This window comes from Somniosus microcephalus, chromosome 1 (genome assembly GCF_052327205.1).
Source record: "Somniosus microcephalus isolate GS21.2 chromosome 1, FLI_Smic_1.0, whole genome shotgun sequence".
In the NCBI taxonomy this organism is placed as follows: Eukaryota; Metazoa; Chordata; class Chondrichthyes; order Squaliformes; family Somniosidae; genus Somniosus; species Somniosus microcephalus.
The window spans coordinates 178,831,306-178,847,348 of record NC_140987.1 but is presented as its reverse complement, the minus strand read 5'-3'; the positions used below and the strand labels follow the sequence as shown (position 1 = coordinate 178,847,348).

General features: G+C 43.6%; 1 protein-coding gene across 1 annotated transcript in view; it reads left to right on the top strand.

Moving 5' to 3' along the window:
- pam (peptidylglycine alpha-amidating monooxygenase) overlaps positions 1 to 16,043 on the top strand; it is a 255,985-nt gene that overhangs the window by 79,489 nt on the left and 160,453 nt on the right. Inside the window, exons 6-7 of the mRNA XM_085987745.1 lie at positions 11,652 to 11,735; positions 14,122 to 14,170. Of these exons, the coding sequence (XP_085843871.1) occupies positions 11,652 to 11,735; positions 14,122 to 14,170 (133 nt within the window). The remainder of the gene's footprint in view (positions 1 to 11,651; positions 11,736 to 14,121; positions 14,171 to 16,043) is intronic.

Below are 16,043 nucleotides of genomic sequence, written 5' to 3'. Positions count from 1 at the left end.
ATACTGGACACAAAGGAAGATGGTTGTCGTTGTCAGAGGCCTATCATTTGTTGCCCCATGAAGCTGTTTTATAAAGACTGTTCACTGAAATTTCCACAGTGTTCAGCTCCATTCACAACCCCTTCGCTAATGAAGCAGCCTGTAATAGCCCTCAGTAGGATCTGGACAAAACCTACCTCTTTAACCAAGCTTTTGGTCCCCTGTCCTAATATCTCCTTATGTGGCTCAGTGTCAAATTTTTGTTTGATAACGCTGCTGTGAAATGCCTTGGGGCGTTTTACTACATTAAAGGCACTATATAAATACATGTTGTCATACTTCATGCATCACACTTGAAATGCATGGTATGCATCACACAGGCATGTTCAGTAAACTGCAGCAAATCACAGCAGCTATGGTATGCACCAGTCCAAAGCAGCCAAAGTGAGTATATAAACTTCTAGTAAAACACTACTGAGCATATATAAACAGCCAATCAACAATGAACAGTCTAAGAGTCAGTTTATGCATTCTTGGCATAAGAACATAAGAAATAGGAGCAGCAGTAGGCCATTCGGCCCCTCCAGCCTGCTCCGCCATTCAGTAAGATCATAGCTGATCTGGTCTTGGCCAGTTTCCTACCCACTCCCCATAACCCTTGACTCCCGTATCGTTCAAAAATCTGTCTTATCTCCACCTTAAATATATTCAATGACCCACAGCTCTCTGGGGTAGAGACTACCAAAGATTCACAACCCTCTGAGAGAAGAAATTCCTCCTCATCTCAGTTCTAAAAGGGTGACCCTTTATTCTGAAACTATGCCCCTTAGTTCTCGATTCCCCCACGAGGGGAAACATCCTCCTTGCATCTGCCCTGTCAAGCTCCCTCAGAATCTTATACGTTTTAATACGATCACCTCTCATTGTTCTAAACTCCAATGAATATAGGCCCAACTTGCTCAGCCTTTCGTCATAAGACAATCCCTTCATCTCAGGAATTAACCTAGTGACCCTTCTCTGAACTGCCTCCAATGCAAGTATATCCCTCCTTAAATAAGGAGACCAAAACTGCACGCAGTACTCCAGGTGCGGTCTCACCAACGCCCTGTACAGTTGTGTCAAGACTTCCCTACTTTTATACTCCATCCCCCTTGCAATATTGCAATAAAGGCCAACATTCCATTTGCCTTCCTAATTACTTGCTGTACCTGCATACTAGCTTTTTATGTTTCATGTACAAGGACCCTCAGATCCCGCTGTCCCGCAGCATATTGTAGTCTCTCTCCATTTAAATAATAATTTGCTTTTTTATTTTTCTTACCAAAGTGGATAACCTCACATTTTCCCACATTATACTCCATCTGCCAAATTTTTGCCCACTCACTTAATCTATCTATATCCCTTTGCAGATTCTTTGTGTCCTCTTCACAACTTGCTTGATGTGGGCATTGCACTTATTGCCCATCCCTAGTTGCCCCCAGGAGGTGGTGGTGGGCCGCCTTTCGTAGCGGTTTGGTACAACTGTGTGGCTTGCTAGACCACTTCAGAGTTAACCACGTTGGTGTGGTACTGGAGTCAGAGTCACATTTAAGCCTGACTGGATAAGGATGGCAGGTTTCCTTTTCTTAAGGACATTAATGAACCAGTTAGGTTTTACAAACCAACAGCTTCAGGTCACATGACTGATACCAGCTTTTTATTGCCAGAATTTTTAAAAACTGAATTAAAATTCTCAAGCTGCCATGGTTCATTTGAAGTCACTAAGATCTTAATGACCTCAGTTCTTGGACAAGACACCAATAGGCAGCAGCCAGTATGTTTGAGCAATAGATCAGATTTATTAAGCTTACAGCGTAATTAATACTGAACATTAGGCGATAGTAAAACAAATAGTTCGCAGCCCTTGGTCTCTGGAGCCCTTCGGACACAGGCAACGTCGTCGCAGGTCTGTTCCTTTTCTTCGCAGCAAATCTCTGTATAAAGTTGTTCTTTGAGTATCGAGATTTTAACCCATTCCTTATCAACAGTTCGTTTGGCCAGTGTCCATATATGGGCCCAGAAATTTGGGTCGGGGGCTTCCCGCGGGTGCAAGCCTCCGACCTGCACTTACCTTGCGCGCCGGCCGTTGAGCTGTGGGCCCCTGTGGAATTGCGATCCTGGGCCTCCTCCAACTGCCGGCGCGCATGCGTTCCACCTCTGAACCCCTTCTTTCAGGGGAACGGAAGTGCTGGTTTCCCACGCATGCGCAGTGCATGCACGAAACCGGCACTTCCATTGGGCCTACGGGTGAGTACCCCATGCGTACTCACCCGTGGAGACCCGAATTTCTGGGCCATTGCCTTTAACAAAATCACCTTTTTTAATTGGTTCTATTGCTCAAAAAAGAGTGCAATATTTATTCTTTCACAGTCTTTAACTGATTGATATGGTACCATTTAGTTACTTTTGCCTTTTCCACTCTCCCTTTAGGGTACTGAACTAGATACACGGCTGGATTCAATTTATCCACTGTCGAGTAGGGTCCCTTCCATTTGGGGTCAAACACATTTTCCTTTTTCCCATAATTTAGTACCATGACTTTATCACCTATCTGATATTCAAAAGGTCGAACCTTCTGCTCAAAGTATTTCTTGATTTGGTTTTTAGATTTCCCTAAATTCTTTGCTACGTGTCGGTTAACTTCATCAATATGCTCTACTGTGCGCTCCAACCACGAGTGGTTACATGGTTGTTGCGTGAGTGGGGTAGTGCCAGTCAGAGTTAGATGACCTGGAGTCCTCATCAACCTCCCAGTCATTGCCTGGTAAGGTGATATCCCTGTGGTCCTATGTGGCGTGGACCGAATTGCCATTAAACACATGGGTAACATATTGACCCATTGAGTGGGGTGTTCTGTACACAATTTTCCCAACATGGATTTCAGTGTGCGATTCCCTCTTTCCACTATCCCGGATGATTGGGGATGATGAGCTATATGTAGTTTATGTTTAATTCCCATAATTTCCTGTAATTTGGAAAAAAACTTCACCAGTGAAGTGGGTGCCCTGATCACTATCAACTTGAAGTGGCAGTCCCTACCTACAGAACACCTCACTCAATAACAATCTGGCCGCAGTAAGCGCAGTGTTGGATCGGGAGGGGAAGGCCTCAATCCATTTAGTGAACTGGTCGATAACAATGAGGGCGTATTTATAATTACCCTGCGAAGGTGGGAGGGGACCAATAAAATCAATTTGAACGAGATCAGGGCCTGGCTGACTTCGAAGGAGGGCACGGTTGGAAGAAGGGGAGGGGTTCTACTGCAAACACGGTATGCATCGGGAAACATATAAATTTACAGTTTCCTTCATATTAGGCCACCAGGCTGTGGAGGCAGTCTTTGTGAAAGTGACTTCAGCCGAGTAATGACCTCCTACAGGGTGGGAGTGGAATAGGAACAAGAGTTCTTCTGCCAGGTGTGGGGGAAATACAGACAACCGGGTACTTATCTGGGGCATTTTGATACATAAGTAATGGTTGTGAACCCTTTGTAGTAAGGAGGGTCTTGGGGGCCCATGCGGTGGGTGCCGGTAAGGGTTTACCTTGGTCATGCCAATTGATGACTATCTGATAGGGGCTATACTCTGTTTGAAGGGAAGCCAAATCGAGAGCTTTGCTAACTGCAGCAACTGGGATTACCTCCAAGTTGTCGAGGGAGAGGATCACCGGTCAGGGCTGCTTCTTTAGCAGCTACATCTGCCGCATTATTTCACAGAGTGTGAGCGGACTGGTCTCTCTTGTGGGCATTAACCGTACCAATGTGACGAGGCTTTTGTTGTGCCTTTAGGGCCTGCCATATGAGACGTAACCATGGCCCACGGGTTAGGGGTTTACCATCTGACGAGAAGTAGGAATTCTTTTGGTAGAGGGGAAGGGACAGCATGGCATTGATGGCATAGGCACTGTCAGACCAAATGTTTGTCGGGTAGCCAGAAGTTTCTTGAACGGCGATGAGAAGGGCCAAAATCTCTGCATATTGGCTTGAGTGTTTGTTACTTTTAAACTTGAGAGTCTTCTCGGGTAGGACCACAGCACATCCGGTATGAGATGAGCCCTGTATGTGGTAGGAAGAGCCATCTACATATACTTCAGAGGCTCCTTCTATTGGTGATCGCAAAACAGGATGGGACTCAAAGTCTATTAAAGGCAGCGGACATTTGTGAGGGTGTCCCTCGTACGCAAGCATCAGTGGTAAAAGAGTAGTCTATTTGGAGGTTATATCAATGTCCCGTTGTAATAGTTCTAAAGTCCATTTACTGATGCGTTGGGATGAGATCAAAGAATTGCCTGGTTTGATAAGGAGGTTCAGTTGGGTGTGAGGGAAATGCAAGATGATCCTCTGTAAGCCCGTAATGTAGGTAAAGTGTTGACTGGCCCAGGACGTCGCCAGTAGGTGACGCTCACACGCTGAATAAGTCCGTTCTGCCCCCTGCAAAACCCGTGAGGCATATGCGATCGGTTGTAACCTGTCCATTCGTTCTTGACATAGGACCACAGTTATGGTCGGTGGATGCGACCTCGAGATGGAATGGCTGTGTCGGGTTGGGTGATATCAAACAGGTAGCCTGCATAACAGCCTGTTTCAGTTTCTTAACTGCAGCGGTGTGATCTGGTCCTCACAAGGAGGAAATTTGATCCTCTTTTAACAGTTCATAGAAGGATTTTGCAAGTTCTGCAAATCCAGGAATAAAACTACACTGGTATCCCACTGGTCCCAAAAATGATGGGAGCGCTGTCCTGGATACAGGAAGCAGGAGTCAATGAATGACCTCTAGCTTGTGCTCATCGGGACTTAGACCCTGCGGAGAGATTGTCACTCCCAAATAGGTGACCTGTTCCTGCAAAAGCTGAGCTTTTCAAGGGTTAATTTTCAAGCCTGCACTGCTTAACAGTGTTAAAAGTTCATCTAACAGTTCAAGGTGCTCCTCGATTGTACTAGTAGCCAGTAGCAAGTTGTCGACACACTGAAGCAGGCTCTGGGGCTCAGAAAAAGCTTTCAGGATCCGTACCATTCTGGTATGGAAGATGGTCGGGGTGTTGTGGAAGCTTTGGGGTAGGTACGTCCAAGTGTAACTCTGGTCCTCAAAGGTGAAGGCAAATTTATATTGATTCTCTGTTCTGACGGGAATACTCCAAAATTCATTCGCAATGTCTAGGGTGGAGTAGTATTTAGAGTCTTTTGGGAGTTCTGATAATAAGGTCAGCGCATCCTTAACAATAGGGGCGCTCTTGGGCGTAACCTTGTTAAGACTTCGGTAATCAATAGTGAGCCACCGGCTATCATCCGGCTTCCGAACCAGCCAAGCTGGTGAATTGGTCGTGAAAGTGCCAGTTCTTAGAATGCCCTGTTTTAAGAGGGAGTCGATGACATCTCGAACATAGGGATGACTTTCTTTGGGAATTGGGTACTGTTTAACAAAGGAGTGGGGCGGGCCGTTAATCGTCTCCTCACCCTCCATTTGACTGCAGTCATGCTTACTAGTGGTGAATGTGGGTGAGTGCGTTTGAATTAATAATTTGACTCGCTCATCTGTGTGAACTGGTGCCTCGTACAAGCAAGTCCTCTTAATCGCAAATACGGAGTGGGCATCCGATATTTCGACCAATTCACTACCTCCTGTCCCGATCTAAATACACCTCTGGTTGTAATCAATAATTGTTCCGTAACTTACTGAAACATCACTTCCCAATATGCCCCTTCCGTCAGGAGTTGTCATCATGACAGAGTCATCAACATTTAAATCAATTCCGTTTGTGCGCATAGTTATCATTTCTCCTTTAAAAGCAGAGGTTGACCTCCCATCAAAGCCTTGTAATGTCAAGCAGCCCTTGCCCGCCGCAGCATGGCGTTCAGGGTGTGGGGTATGGATGATGGTAACGGATGAACCGGTGTCGATAAGCATGATTTGTTGTCGGCCCCCCGATAGAACAACCAAAATTTCCGGTCGCCTGTTAACATCACGTCGGAACCCCACTTCCATCCAAGAGGGGGTCCATCCAAGAGGGGGTCCGTCCCCTTCATTGGGCTGTTGCCTGGGCCCCCTGTGGCTGTCGTCTAGCCGGATCTGAGATGGCTGCCACCGGATTAGCTCTTGTAACAATGTGGATGTTCAGTATGGTGGCTGTTTTACTAATTTCTCCGGCCAATTTATCTACCTTGGTCTCCAGGGGATCAGCGGATGTTATCGCGGGTGGTGGGGGTAGATTTCCTTGAAAGGGAGGGTACCGTTGGCCCTGTTTTCTAGGTTTCTTACAAAATTTAGAATAGTGCCCAGGTCTCCCACAGTTGTAACAATTTCCTTTGAATCGACATGTGTAGGGGGGTGCAGTGGGCATAACTGACCCTTCTACCACACTAACAGGTTTTTCTACCACACTAACAGTTTTTTTTGGTCTACACTCCTCCCTTGCAAAAGTCCATGCCTGATTGGTGGTCTGGATTAGCTCAGGCCACTCAAGTCACAGGTGAGACCGTGTGTCCAAGAACGTGCCTCAATGAACTTTGCAAGCCATTCAAGAATTGTTTCTTGAATGGCACCTGGTCCTTCCCTTCGTCATCGGAGTCAGAAGCAACCCCTTGGGTTCCACCATAAACCATGTAGAGCCTATCATTATACAGTGCGTGATTCTACTGGTCCCTGTGTTGTTTGATAACATTTCTTAGCCATATCCATGCTGTTAATGCCTAACTGTTCCTGAATGGACTCCATGACTACTGCCGAGGTAGTGGCTATATTATAAACCAGGAACGGAAGATTTTGCCGTATCTTGGGGTTGGTGGCAGCGAGGAGGACGCGCTTCAAATCGGTGTCCTCTAATTCGCTGTGTCCCTGCTTCTAAACATTCCATCGAACTTTAACGTCGATGGGGCAGTCGGATAGTGTTATGGGGCTAACTCATTAACACAAGCTTGTACTTCGGCAGCATTGAGGGGAATGGAGCGCTTCTCGGAGGAGGTTTTCTCCCCCTTGTCATCATAGGCCTGGGTTCTATCTATGACACTCATAGGGGCTGACCATCCATCATGTCGGTCGTGCTGATATGTCTTGCCTTCTAGTGCATCCCAGTCCATCATTTCTCCTCCTCCTGTTGCTCCCACTGCTGAATCATACGATCTGGCAGTAACGGCAGCCACAACAGCCTCCCGTTTTCTCAGCTTTCCCTGTAGTTGGTATATCTTCAACCTACACTGAGTGTGATCCGTCTCTCTATAAGGGCACTGGAGAGCTTCCCTCAAGGCGCCTCTGGCATCTTGTAAATCATGCGTCAGATCCTCCCTCTCTATCTCCCAAGATTGTAACGCCTGTTTGGTTTCTTTTAGTTCACGCATAGCGCTTCCTGCCTCAACTGCACACGCTCTGTTGTTGGAGAATTACTGCAGCTTGAGAGGTCTGGCTCTCTAAGTCAGTCATTTGCTTTTTCAGATCTCCCACCTCCTGGCTATGTTTTTCTTTTGACTCATTGTGTTGTGCTCTTAGCTCTTCTATCTCTTTACTTTGTTTCTTACAGTACTCATCATCTCTTTGAGCACAGTAAAATACTGCATAGGCGAGTAGCCTAGTCGCCTTATCACTTTTAATTTTTTTTATATCCAAACGTTCCTGAATAAAGTTTATCACTTCGTCAAAGGGGACTCGGCCTCCTTTGCATAAACATTCCGTCAATAGTACTTCCTCCTCACGGGCACCTCTGTCTAACTTACTCTTATACGTGTTAACGAAACTTTTACAAGTCATTCTGTAGTTTTCTTAACAGACCTCTAACATCTATAACTATCGGCGTGCAATTCATGGGCACTCCCCACGAAGGGTTAATCGCCCCCCAAGAGCAGCAGCTGATCAGGAAGTGGCCCTAGAAATAGTAGATGCATTGCTGGTCATCTTCCAAAATTCTACAGACTCTGGAACAGTTCCCATGGATTGGAGGGTAGCTAATGTTACCCCACTGTTCAAAAAAGGTGTCAGAGAGAAAACGGGGAATTATAGACCGGTAAGCCTGACATCGGTAGTGGGGAAAATGCTAGAGTCCATTATAAAAGATGTAATAGCAGAACACTTGGAAAACAGTGACCGGATCGGACAAAGTCAACATGGATTTACAAAAGGTAAATCGTGCTTGACTAATCTACTGGACTTTTTTGAGGATGTAACTGGTAGAATAGATAAGGGAGAACCAGTGGATATGGTGTATTTGGACTTTCAGAAGGCTTTCGATAAGGTCCCGCATAAGAGATTAGTGTGTAAAGTTAAGGCACATGGGATTGGGGGCAAGGTACTGACTTGGATAGAGAACTGGTTGGCAGACAGGAAGCAAAGAGTTGGAATAAAAGGGTCTTTTTCCAAGTGGCAGGCAGTGACTAGCGGGGTTCCGCAGGGATTGGTCCTAGGATCCCAGCTATCCACAATATATATTAATGATCTAGACGAGGGAACTAGATGTAATATCTCCAAGTTTGCAGACAACACAAAGCTGGGTGGGCGTGTGTGCTGTGAGGAGGATGCCGAGAAACTCCAGGATGATTTGGACAGGTTGGGTGATTGGGCAGATGCATGGCAGATGCAGTATAATGTGGATAAATGTGAGGTTATCCACTTTGGTGGCAAAAACAGAAAGACAGATTATTATCTGAAGAGCAATAGATTGGGAGAAGGGGAAGTGCAACGAGACCTGGGTGTCCTTGTGCACCAGTCGCTGAAGGTAAGCATGCAGGTGCAGCAGGCGGTTAAGAAGGCAAATGGTATGTTGGCCTTCGTAGCGAGAGGGTTTGAGTACAGGAACAAGGATGTCTTGCTGCAGTTGTACAGGACCTTGGTGAGACCACACCTTGAGTATTGTGTGCAATTTTGGTCGCCTTATCTGGGGAAGGATATTTCTTGCCATGGAGGGAGTGCAGCGAAGATTCACCAGACTGATACCCGGGATGGCAGGAATGACGTATGAGGAGAGATTGGGTCGATTGGGCTTATACTCGCTGGAGTTTAGAAGAATGAGAGGGGATCTCATTGAAACTTATAAAATTCTAACAGGACTAGACAGACTAGATGCAGGAAGGATGTTCCTGATGGCGGGGGAGTCCAGAACCAGGGGTCACAGTCTAAAGATAAGGGGTAAGCCATTTAGGACTGAGATGAGGGGGAATTTTTTCACCCAGAGAGTGGTGAACCTGTGGAATTCTCTACCACAGAAGGCAGTTGAGGCCAATTCATTAAATATATTCAAGAAGGAGTTGGATATATTTCTTAAGGCTAAAGGGTTCAAGGGATATGGGGAGAAGGCAGGGACAGGGTACTGAGTTTGGATGATCAGCCATAATCTCATTAAATGGCGGAGCAGGCTCGAGGGGCCGAATGGCCTACTCCTGCTCCTATCTTCTATGTTTCTATGTGTATACTAATTATCCTTTAAATATTGTTGCAGTTAGTTTTGTTAAGCGAATTCTAAGTTCTATTCAGCATTATAATATGTTTTTCTTAGCAATTTAATGATTTGACCTTCACTTGCAGCCTGTAGCTGCTTGTTATCAAAGCTTAGTCAAAACTGCGTTTGGCTGTCTCCGCAGCTGCATTCTGAACAAGTCTTAGCTTTTTAGTTACTCAGGAGAAATTATGGGTAATATTATTTAGTTAATGGCTACACTTGAAGTTATACATATTTGATTCTCATCCACTAAATATCTTTAAATATCAGCCTTTCCTACATCACGTTCTCTGGAATATTAGTCCAAATCTTTGGCTTGTTGGTCCAGCAACATAACCACTACTGTACTGAAGGATCCATTGAAATGCAGGCATAATGTGACTGTTTGTTAGCTCTCAGGAAAATTCAAAAGGGGTGCCAGCTAAAGGAAAAAGAGTTTGAAATTTAGTAGTTTTAAATGCATTTGTTTCATTTAAATTTTCTGTCAACTCAAACAAAAAAAATGAAAAGAAATTCTGGAAGGAATAGTTAGAGAAGGATGAAGGAGTGAGTATAATTCTAGAGAATGACAGTATGGAAGTGATATTAAATTAATATTTTGCATTTTTTTTTTACAATTGATGAAGTGAGAACATAGATGTACTAGAGGAGAAAATGGAATAGTAGATAGAGAAGGAATTGGTTCTGATAAAATTAGCAGAGCTCTAGGTGGAGACGTCACTGGCCTCTGATTGCAACCTAAGCAGAGAGGCCCTGGCCACAATTTCTCAAGCTTCCTGAAATATGCAAATTGTGCTGTGGAACTGGAAATGAACCGATACAACACCCTTCTTCAAGAAGGGAAGGAAGGATAACACTAGACCAATTAGTCTAACATCAGCTGTGGGCAAATTCTTAGAATCAATAATTTGAGATAAAATTTATAGGTGTGTAGTTTATGGAAATGGACACGACTGCTGCCAACGAACCGGTTTTAAAAGCCAGGAAGGGATGGGCTGGTGAGAAAGCCGGGAAGGGAGCGAGCTGGTGAAAAATCGGGGAAGGGAGAGGGCTGCTGAAAAAGCCGGAAAGCCAGGAAGGGAGCGGGCTGGTGAAAAACCCAAGAAGGAAATGGGCTTGTTAGCATGATCGTTTTTAAAAAGGATGTAACTGCTGCCAATGAACCGGAAGCGGACTGTGCATGCGTGCTGCCAGTTCGTCACGGGAGCAAGTTCGTTAGAATTTTTTTTTTAATGCCGGGAGAGAGTGGGCTGTGAGGAAAAATGCTGGGAGAGAGCGGGCTGTGAGGAAGATTGCCAGGAGAGAGCGGGCTGTCAGGAAGATTGCCGGGAGAGAGCGGGCTGTGAGGAAGATTGCCGGGAGAGAGCGGGTTGTGAGGAAAAATGCCGGGAGAGAGCGGGCTGTGCGGAAAAATGCCGGGAGAGAGCGGGTTGTGAGGAAAAATGCCAGGAGAGCGGGTTGTGAGGAAAAATGCCGAGAGGGAGCGGGCTGTGAGGAAAAATGCCGGGAAAGAGCGAGCAGGCTGTGAGGAAAATTGCTGGGATGGAGCAGCGAGCTACTTCAAAAATGCTCTGTGGGGAATAAAAAAAGAAGCTTCCAGTTCCAGATTAATGCACAGTGCGCTTCTGCGCAGCTTCCGGTTTGTTGGCAGCAGTCACTCTGTATGGAAATATAGCAGCATGGTTTAAAAATTGGTCGATGGACAAATAAATGCTTGTTGCTTGGACTGGAGAATGGTAGGAAGTGGTGTACCTCCAAGGTAAGTGATGAGTTCTTTTATTAATTCATCCTCAGAACATAGGTGTCACTGGCAAGACTGGCATGTATTGCCCATCCCTAGTTGCCCTGAGAGGGTGGTGGTGGTCTGCCTTCTTGAAATGCTTACATTTTAAAGAACATGTTGTAAACAATGTTAAATATGCATCATTTTTGGACAGTCTGGTAGCTAATATAGCAGAATTCCATTCCGCTTAGAAATTCTAGATTATTAAATCTGGTTACCTTCCTTGAATTATGCTACTGCTGACCATATATGGACTTACTGGAATAGCGACCATCTTTTCCCTTTTGATGACAGTTTGCAAGTGCAGAGCAGTGTGAAAAACATAAAAACATGATTAAGTTTATAACCCAGTGAATATACAATATAAATTTATATTTCTCCTTATCGGTATTCAAACCAACCAAATGTGTGCTTTGTCTTTTTTCATTCCCAGATGTTGGATTTAGAGTTGGTGGAAACACAGGCATTAACTACATTGTTCTTCAGGTTCATTATGGAGACGTCACTGCATTTAGAGGTAAGAGGTCCCAACAATCGAGAAATAATTGTGAAAATTACATTTGCAAGTGATTCTGACATCAGACAATTGATATTTTATTTTTATATAAAATGAAAATGCAATGGGCCTGAAATGATGGTGCTTCCGAATGGCCCTGCTAGTTCTGGGTCTCCGCCTGCGCAAAAACCCAGAACTTGCAATCTGTCCAGTTTCACTTGGACCGATCCTTCGCATCCGCTACAAAATCACTTGCGTTGGCGCAGAGTTGGGCTATTTGCCCAACTACTGCCCAGCAAATGCTCGAGGAACCCTTTCGCCTAGTAAAAGCAGACATTAGGCTTTCTTTTACTGGCGTAACTGGAAATCTGAAATAAAAGCAGAAAATGCTGGAAACATTCAGCAGTTTAGGTAGCATTTGGGAGAGAAAAAGAATTAGGGCTAGAAATTCATCTTGGGCGGTGGCCAATGGAACTCGATATCAGGCGTTGTGTATGACGGGCAGCCGATCCGATAACACCCGCTTTGTGCCACCGCCTGAGACGAATTTCTAGGCTTTAATGTTTCAGGTCGATGACCTTTCGTCAGAACTGGAAGCTGTTAGAGATTAACAGTTTTTAAGCGAGTACAGAGCTTGGGAAGGGTGGGTGGGGGAGAGGGGGAAAGAACAACTTTCCGGACAGCGGGTTTGGCTGCTCCGCGCAGCTCTGCTCTGAGGGAACTGACTACAACATGCACAATGCAATCAATCAATTCCGGGCTATTTTAACAACAATCTGATGGGGGGGGACTGCACATTGATACCGAGCGGAATATTAGCATTTTTGCAACATGATGCAATTTCCATTACATCGCAAGCACACTGGACCGGGTGTACACATTTAGTTGGGCACAGGAGGAGGTTGTTTTGCTGGCAGGATACAAAACTGGGTATCTGGTGCTGTTGTGTAAAGGTCAGTCTGTTGACTTTGAATGTCATTGACTGTGGGAGAACTGCTGTTCAGCAATCAACAGTCACAAAAGGTAAAAGTGCTGAAATCCCTTGGTAAAGCTGGAATAGTAAAGCTGTCTGGAAATGGGAAGTCTAAAACCAAATATTGCCTGAAAGGTGTAACTAGAGATGCATTAAAAGCAAATGCTGCAGCCCAGTCACCCAACAGGAAGCCAATTTTTCCCACTGTTAACTTCAATGCTACTCAAGCCTATATTGTATCATAGTTCAGAAAGGTCAATTATTGTAGTTGTATGAATTTGTTCATGTCAGTTTTCAATTAACATCAAATTGTAACTTCCCATCGAAGAATGTTGTGATCCAAAATTCAATGGTTCATTTCCACGACTGACTGATGATGGTGTTTGGCACCTCTCCAGACAAGTTTGTGTAACGTGCTGATTGGACTGTGTGAATTCCTGTCAAGTTACTAATCACACAAGTATATAATCAAATTGTTAAATAGTTTTCTTTGTGGGTTTTTGAATTGTAATATTGTTGTGCTTTGTCTATTTGCTTGCGAACCCATCTGCAAGCTTCCAAAAATAATATCTGCTTTTAAATCAGATAGCGTGATTCATTGGATATACTGATCTCAAAAAGAAGTCCAGTGCAAAACTGATGCATTCAGCAGTTCATTTCTGATATCTACGATTCAGTAAGACATAAAAACTTTATCATGAGGTTTATATTAGGTGCAATCTACTCTAATTATAAATTGCTTCTTTGGAATTATTGATGATTAGATTTTTTTCAATGCTGAATTCTCACTTTGCTGTATTATTTGTGTTGCTTAATTCAAATAATTGGATAATTCATTTTTTTAAGTGAAAATCTTACTGAATTGTTAGCAGTAGTCTGAACATCACAATCTTATTCCAGTCAAGACCAAGGCTGAAAGGGGTGAGAAGTCAAAGGCAGGCAAAATTTTGCCAAGTTTTTGCCAAACTTTGTTACTAACAAAGCACATTTCCTGAATAGGCTATTTAACCTGTTACTGTAATAGGTTTTGCTCTGTATAGTTCTGCATTGTATTGATGCTATTCATTGAATTCTGTTGTTTCATAATTCAATTTAATTTTAAATATTAGTTGATTTTTCCTGTGAAACTTCTGGTCTACATTTGCCATAGAAAGCATTTGATATCTGGGAAATGTTTCATTTTAGATACACCCAGCACAGAGCAGATTAATCCAGTTTGCAAAGTAGTGAATAAACTAATTGTGAATCCAATGTATCTCTCAGCTCAACGTCAAGAGATTACTGAAAGGTAATGTCTTGATCATAGAGGTTATGCTTTACTTACAGAAGATACTTTGAAACTGTTGAGAAAAGCAATGCTATGAAAATGTGAAATTGTAACTTTGAATGCATTTTTTAACTCCGTTTAAGCTTCATATTTATATTTTCTTTCAGATAACCACAAAGATTGCTCTGGTGTAACACTACAGATGACATTTCTTCAGTAAGTATCCAGATTTGAGCTCTTATAAAATGTTTAGAATATCTTTGTGGTATCCCATTACGAGTAACAATAAAATGTTGTATTATCTTCCATTAATTTTCATATCGATTGGGAAGAGCAGAGGTGCTCAAGTCAGAAGGGTAGTGAATTTCTTGAGTACATTCGCGATAGTTTTCTGGAGCAATATGTTCTAGAACCAACAAGAGGGCAGGCCATACTAGATTTAATAATCTAACAGCAAGGTAACATTTATCTACAGTGATCATATTGGCCCAGATTTTCCGATCGCAGGCCTCCCGCAGGCAGAGGGCTGCGATCTGGAAAAATGTGCGCCCTTACCTGAGGGCTCCCGGGGGGCGCAGAGTTCTGCTGCTGGGCCTCTCCAAACTGCCGGTGCGCAGGGCCCACGTATCCCAGAGGCACAGGTAGTTCGCAGCATCCCTGAGATCACGTGGGCCATGGGGAGCCAATCAGAGAAGGGAATCTCCCTTCATACATTTGACAGGAAGACCTGTCAAATACATGAATGGAGATCACCCCCAAAACATAGTAAAACTTCAAATAATTTTTTTTTTTAATCACATTTTTAAAATGGCTTGAAATTACATAAATTAACTTTTAAACAAAAATTTTAATTTTTGAAAAAAATAAAGTTTTTAATGGGGCTAAAAATAAACTTAGCTTTTATTTAAAGTATTTTTAAATGATAAATCAGTGGGAAATTTTGTTTTAAAACTTTTTTCAACTCTTATCCTGGTAAAAGCAGGCCTTACGCCTGCTTTTACCAGGCGCAAGAATTGTAAGTGTTTTCTGTGGGCGGTGGGTCTCCAAAAAGCGGAACTCTCCGCCCGCAGAGGCCCTTCTCCCTGGCAGCCGGAGGATCTGTCGAGCTTTCTTGATGGATCAGAAATGCTGGTTTCCAGCGCATGCGCAGTGCATGCCTGAAACCAGCATTTCCGATGTCCCTACAGGTGAGTACACAGTGCGTACACACCCGTAGGGATCGAAAATTCTGCCCCATTATATGATCGAATTCAATATTAGGTTTGAAAAGATGAAACTTAAGAGTTACTACGATTCTAGTTATGTAATGCTAACTTTAACGGATGAGGCAGAGACGTGACAACACCAAGCTGGTCAAAACTATTATCTGGTAAAACTACAGATGGAAAGTGGGAGGTGTTCATAAAATAATTTAGCTTAATACAGGACCAATAGGTAATCCTCAGGGGAAAGAGCGCTACTTGCCAAATAAAACAACCATGGTGAGGTGAGAGATAGTGGAAAGAGCATATAAAAGTGCAAAGATTAGTGTAAATCCAGGGGACTGGGAGAGATAAAAAGAACAGCAAAGGAAGATGATAAGTAAGAGCTGAAAAAATGAATATGAAAAGAAACTTGCAAGAGATATTAAGATTAACACACGATGTTTTTACAATTATATTAGAAGAAAAAGGGTAGTCAAGGATAATGTGGGCCCTTAAAAACAGATGAGGGTAATCTTGCAAATGAAAATAAGGATTGTTGAATAATTACTTTGCATCAGTCTTCACAGTAGAGGAAGAGGATAATATACCTGGCATTCCAGGGAAACGAATAATGAATCAAGGACTGGAACTCAATAAAGTTAAAGTAAGCAAGAAAACAGATTTAGAAAAAATAATGGCACTAAAGACTGACAAATCCCCAGGACCCTGATGGTTTTTACCCTAGGGTTTTAAAGGAAGTAGGTGAGGAAATTGCAGATGCTTTAGCCATAATCTTCCAAAGCGCTCTCGATTCAGGAATTATACCTTTAGATTGGAAAATTGCAAATGTAGCTCCATTATATAAGAAAGGTGAGAGAGAGAAACCAGGAAATTATAGACCTGTT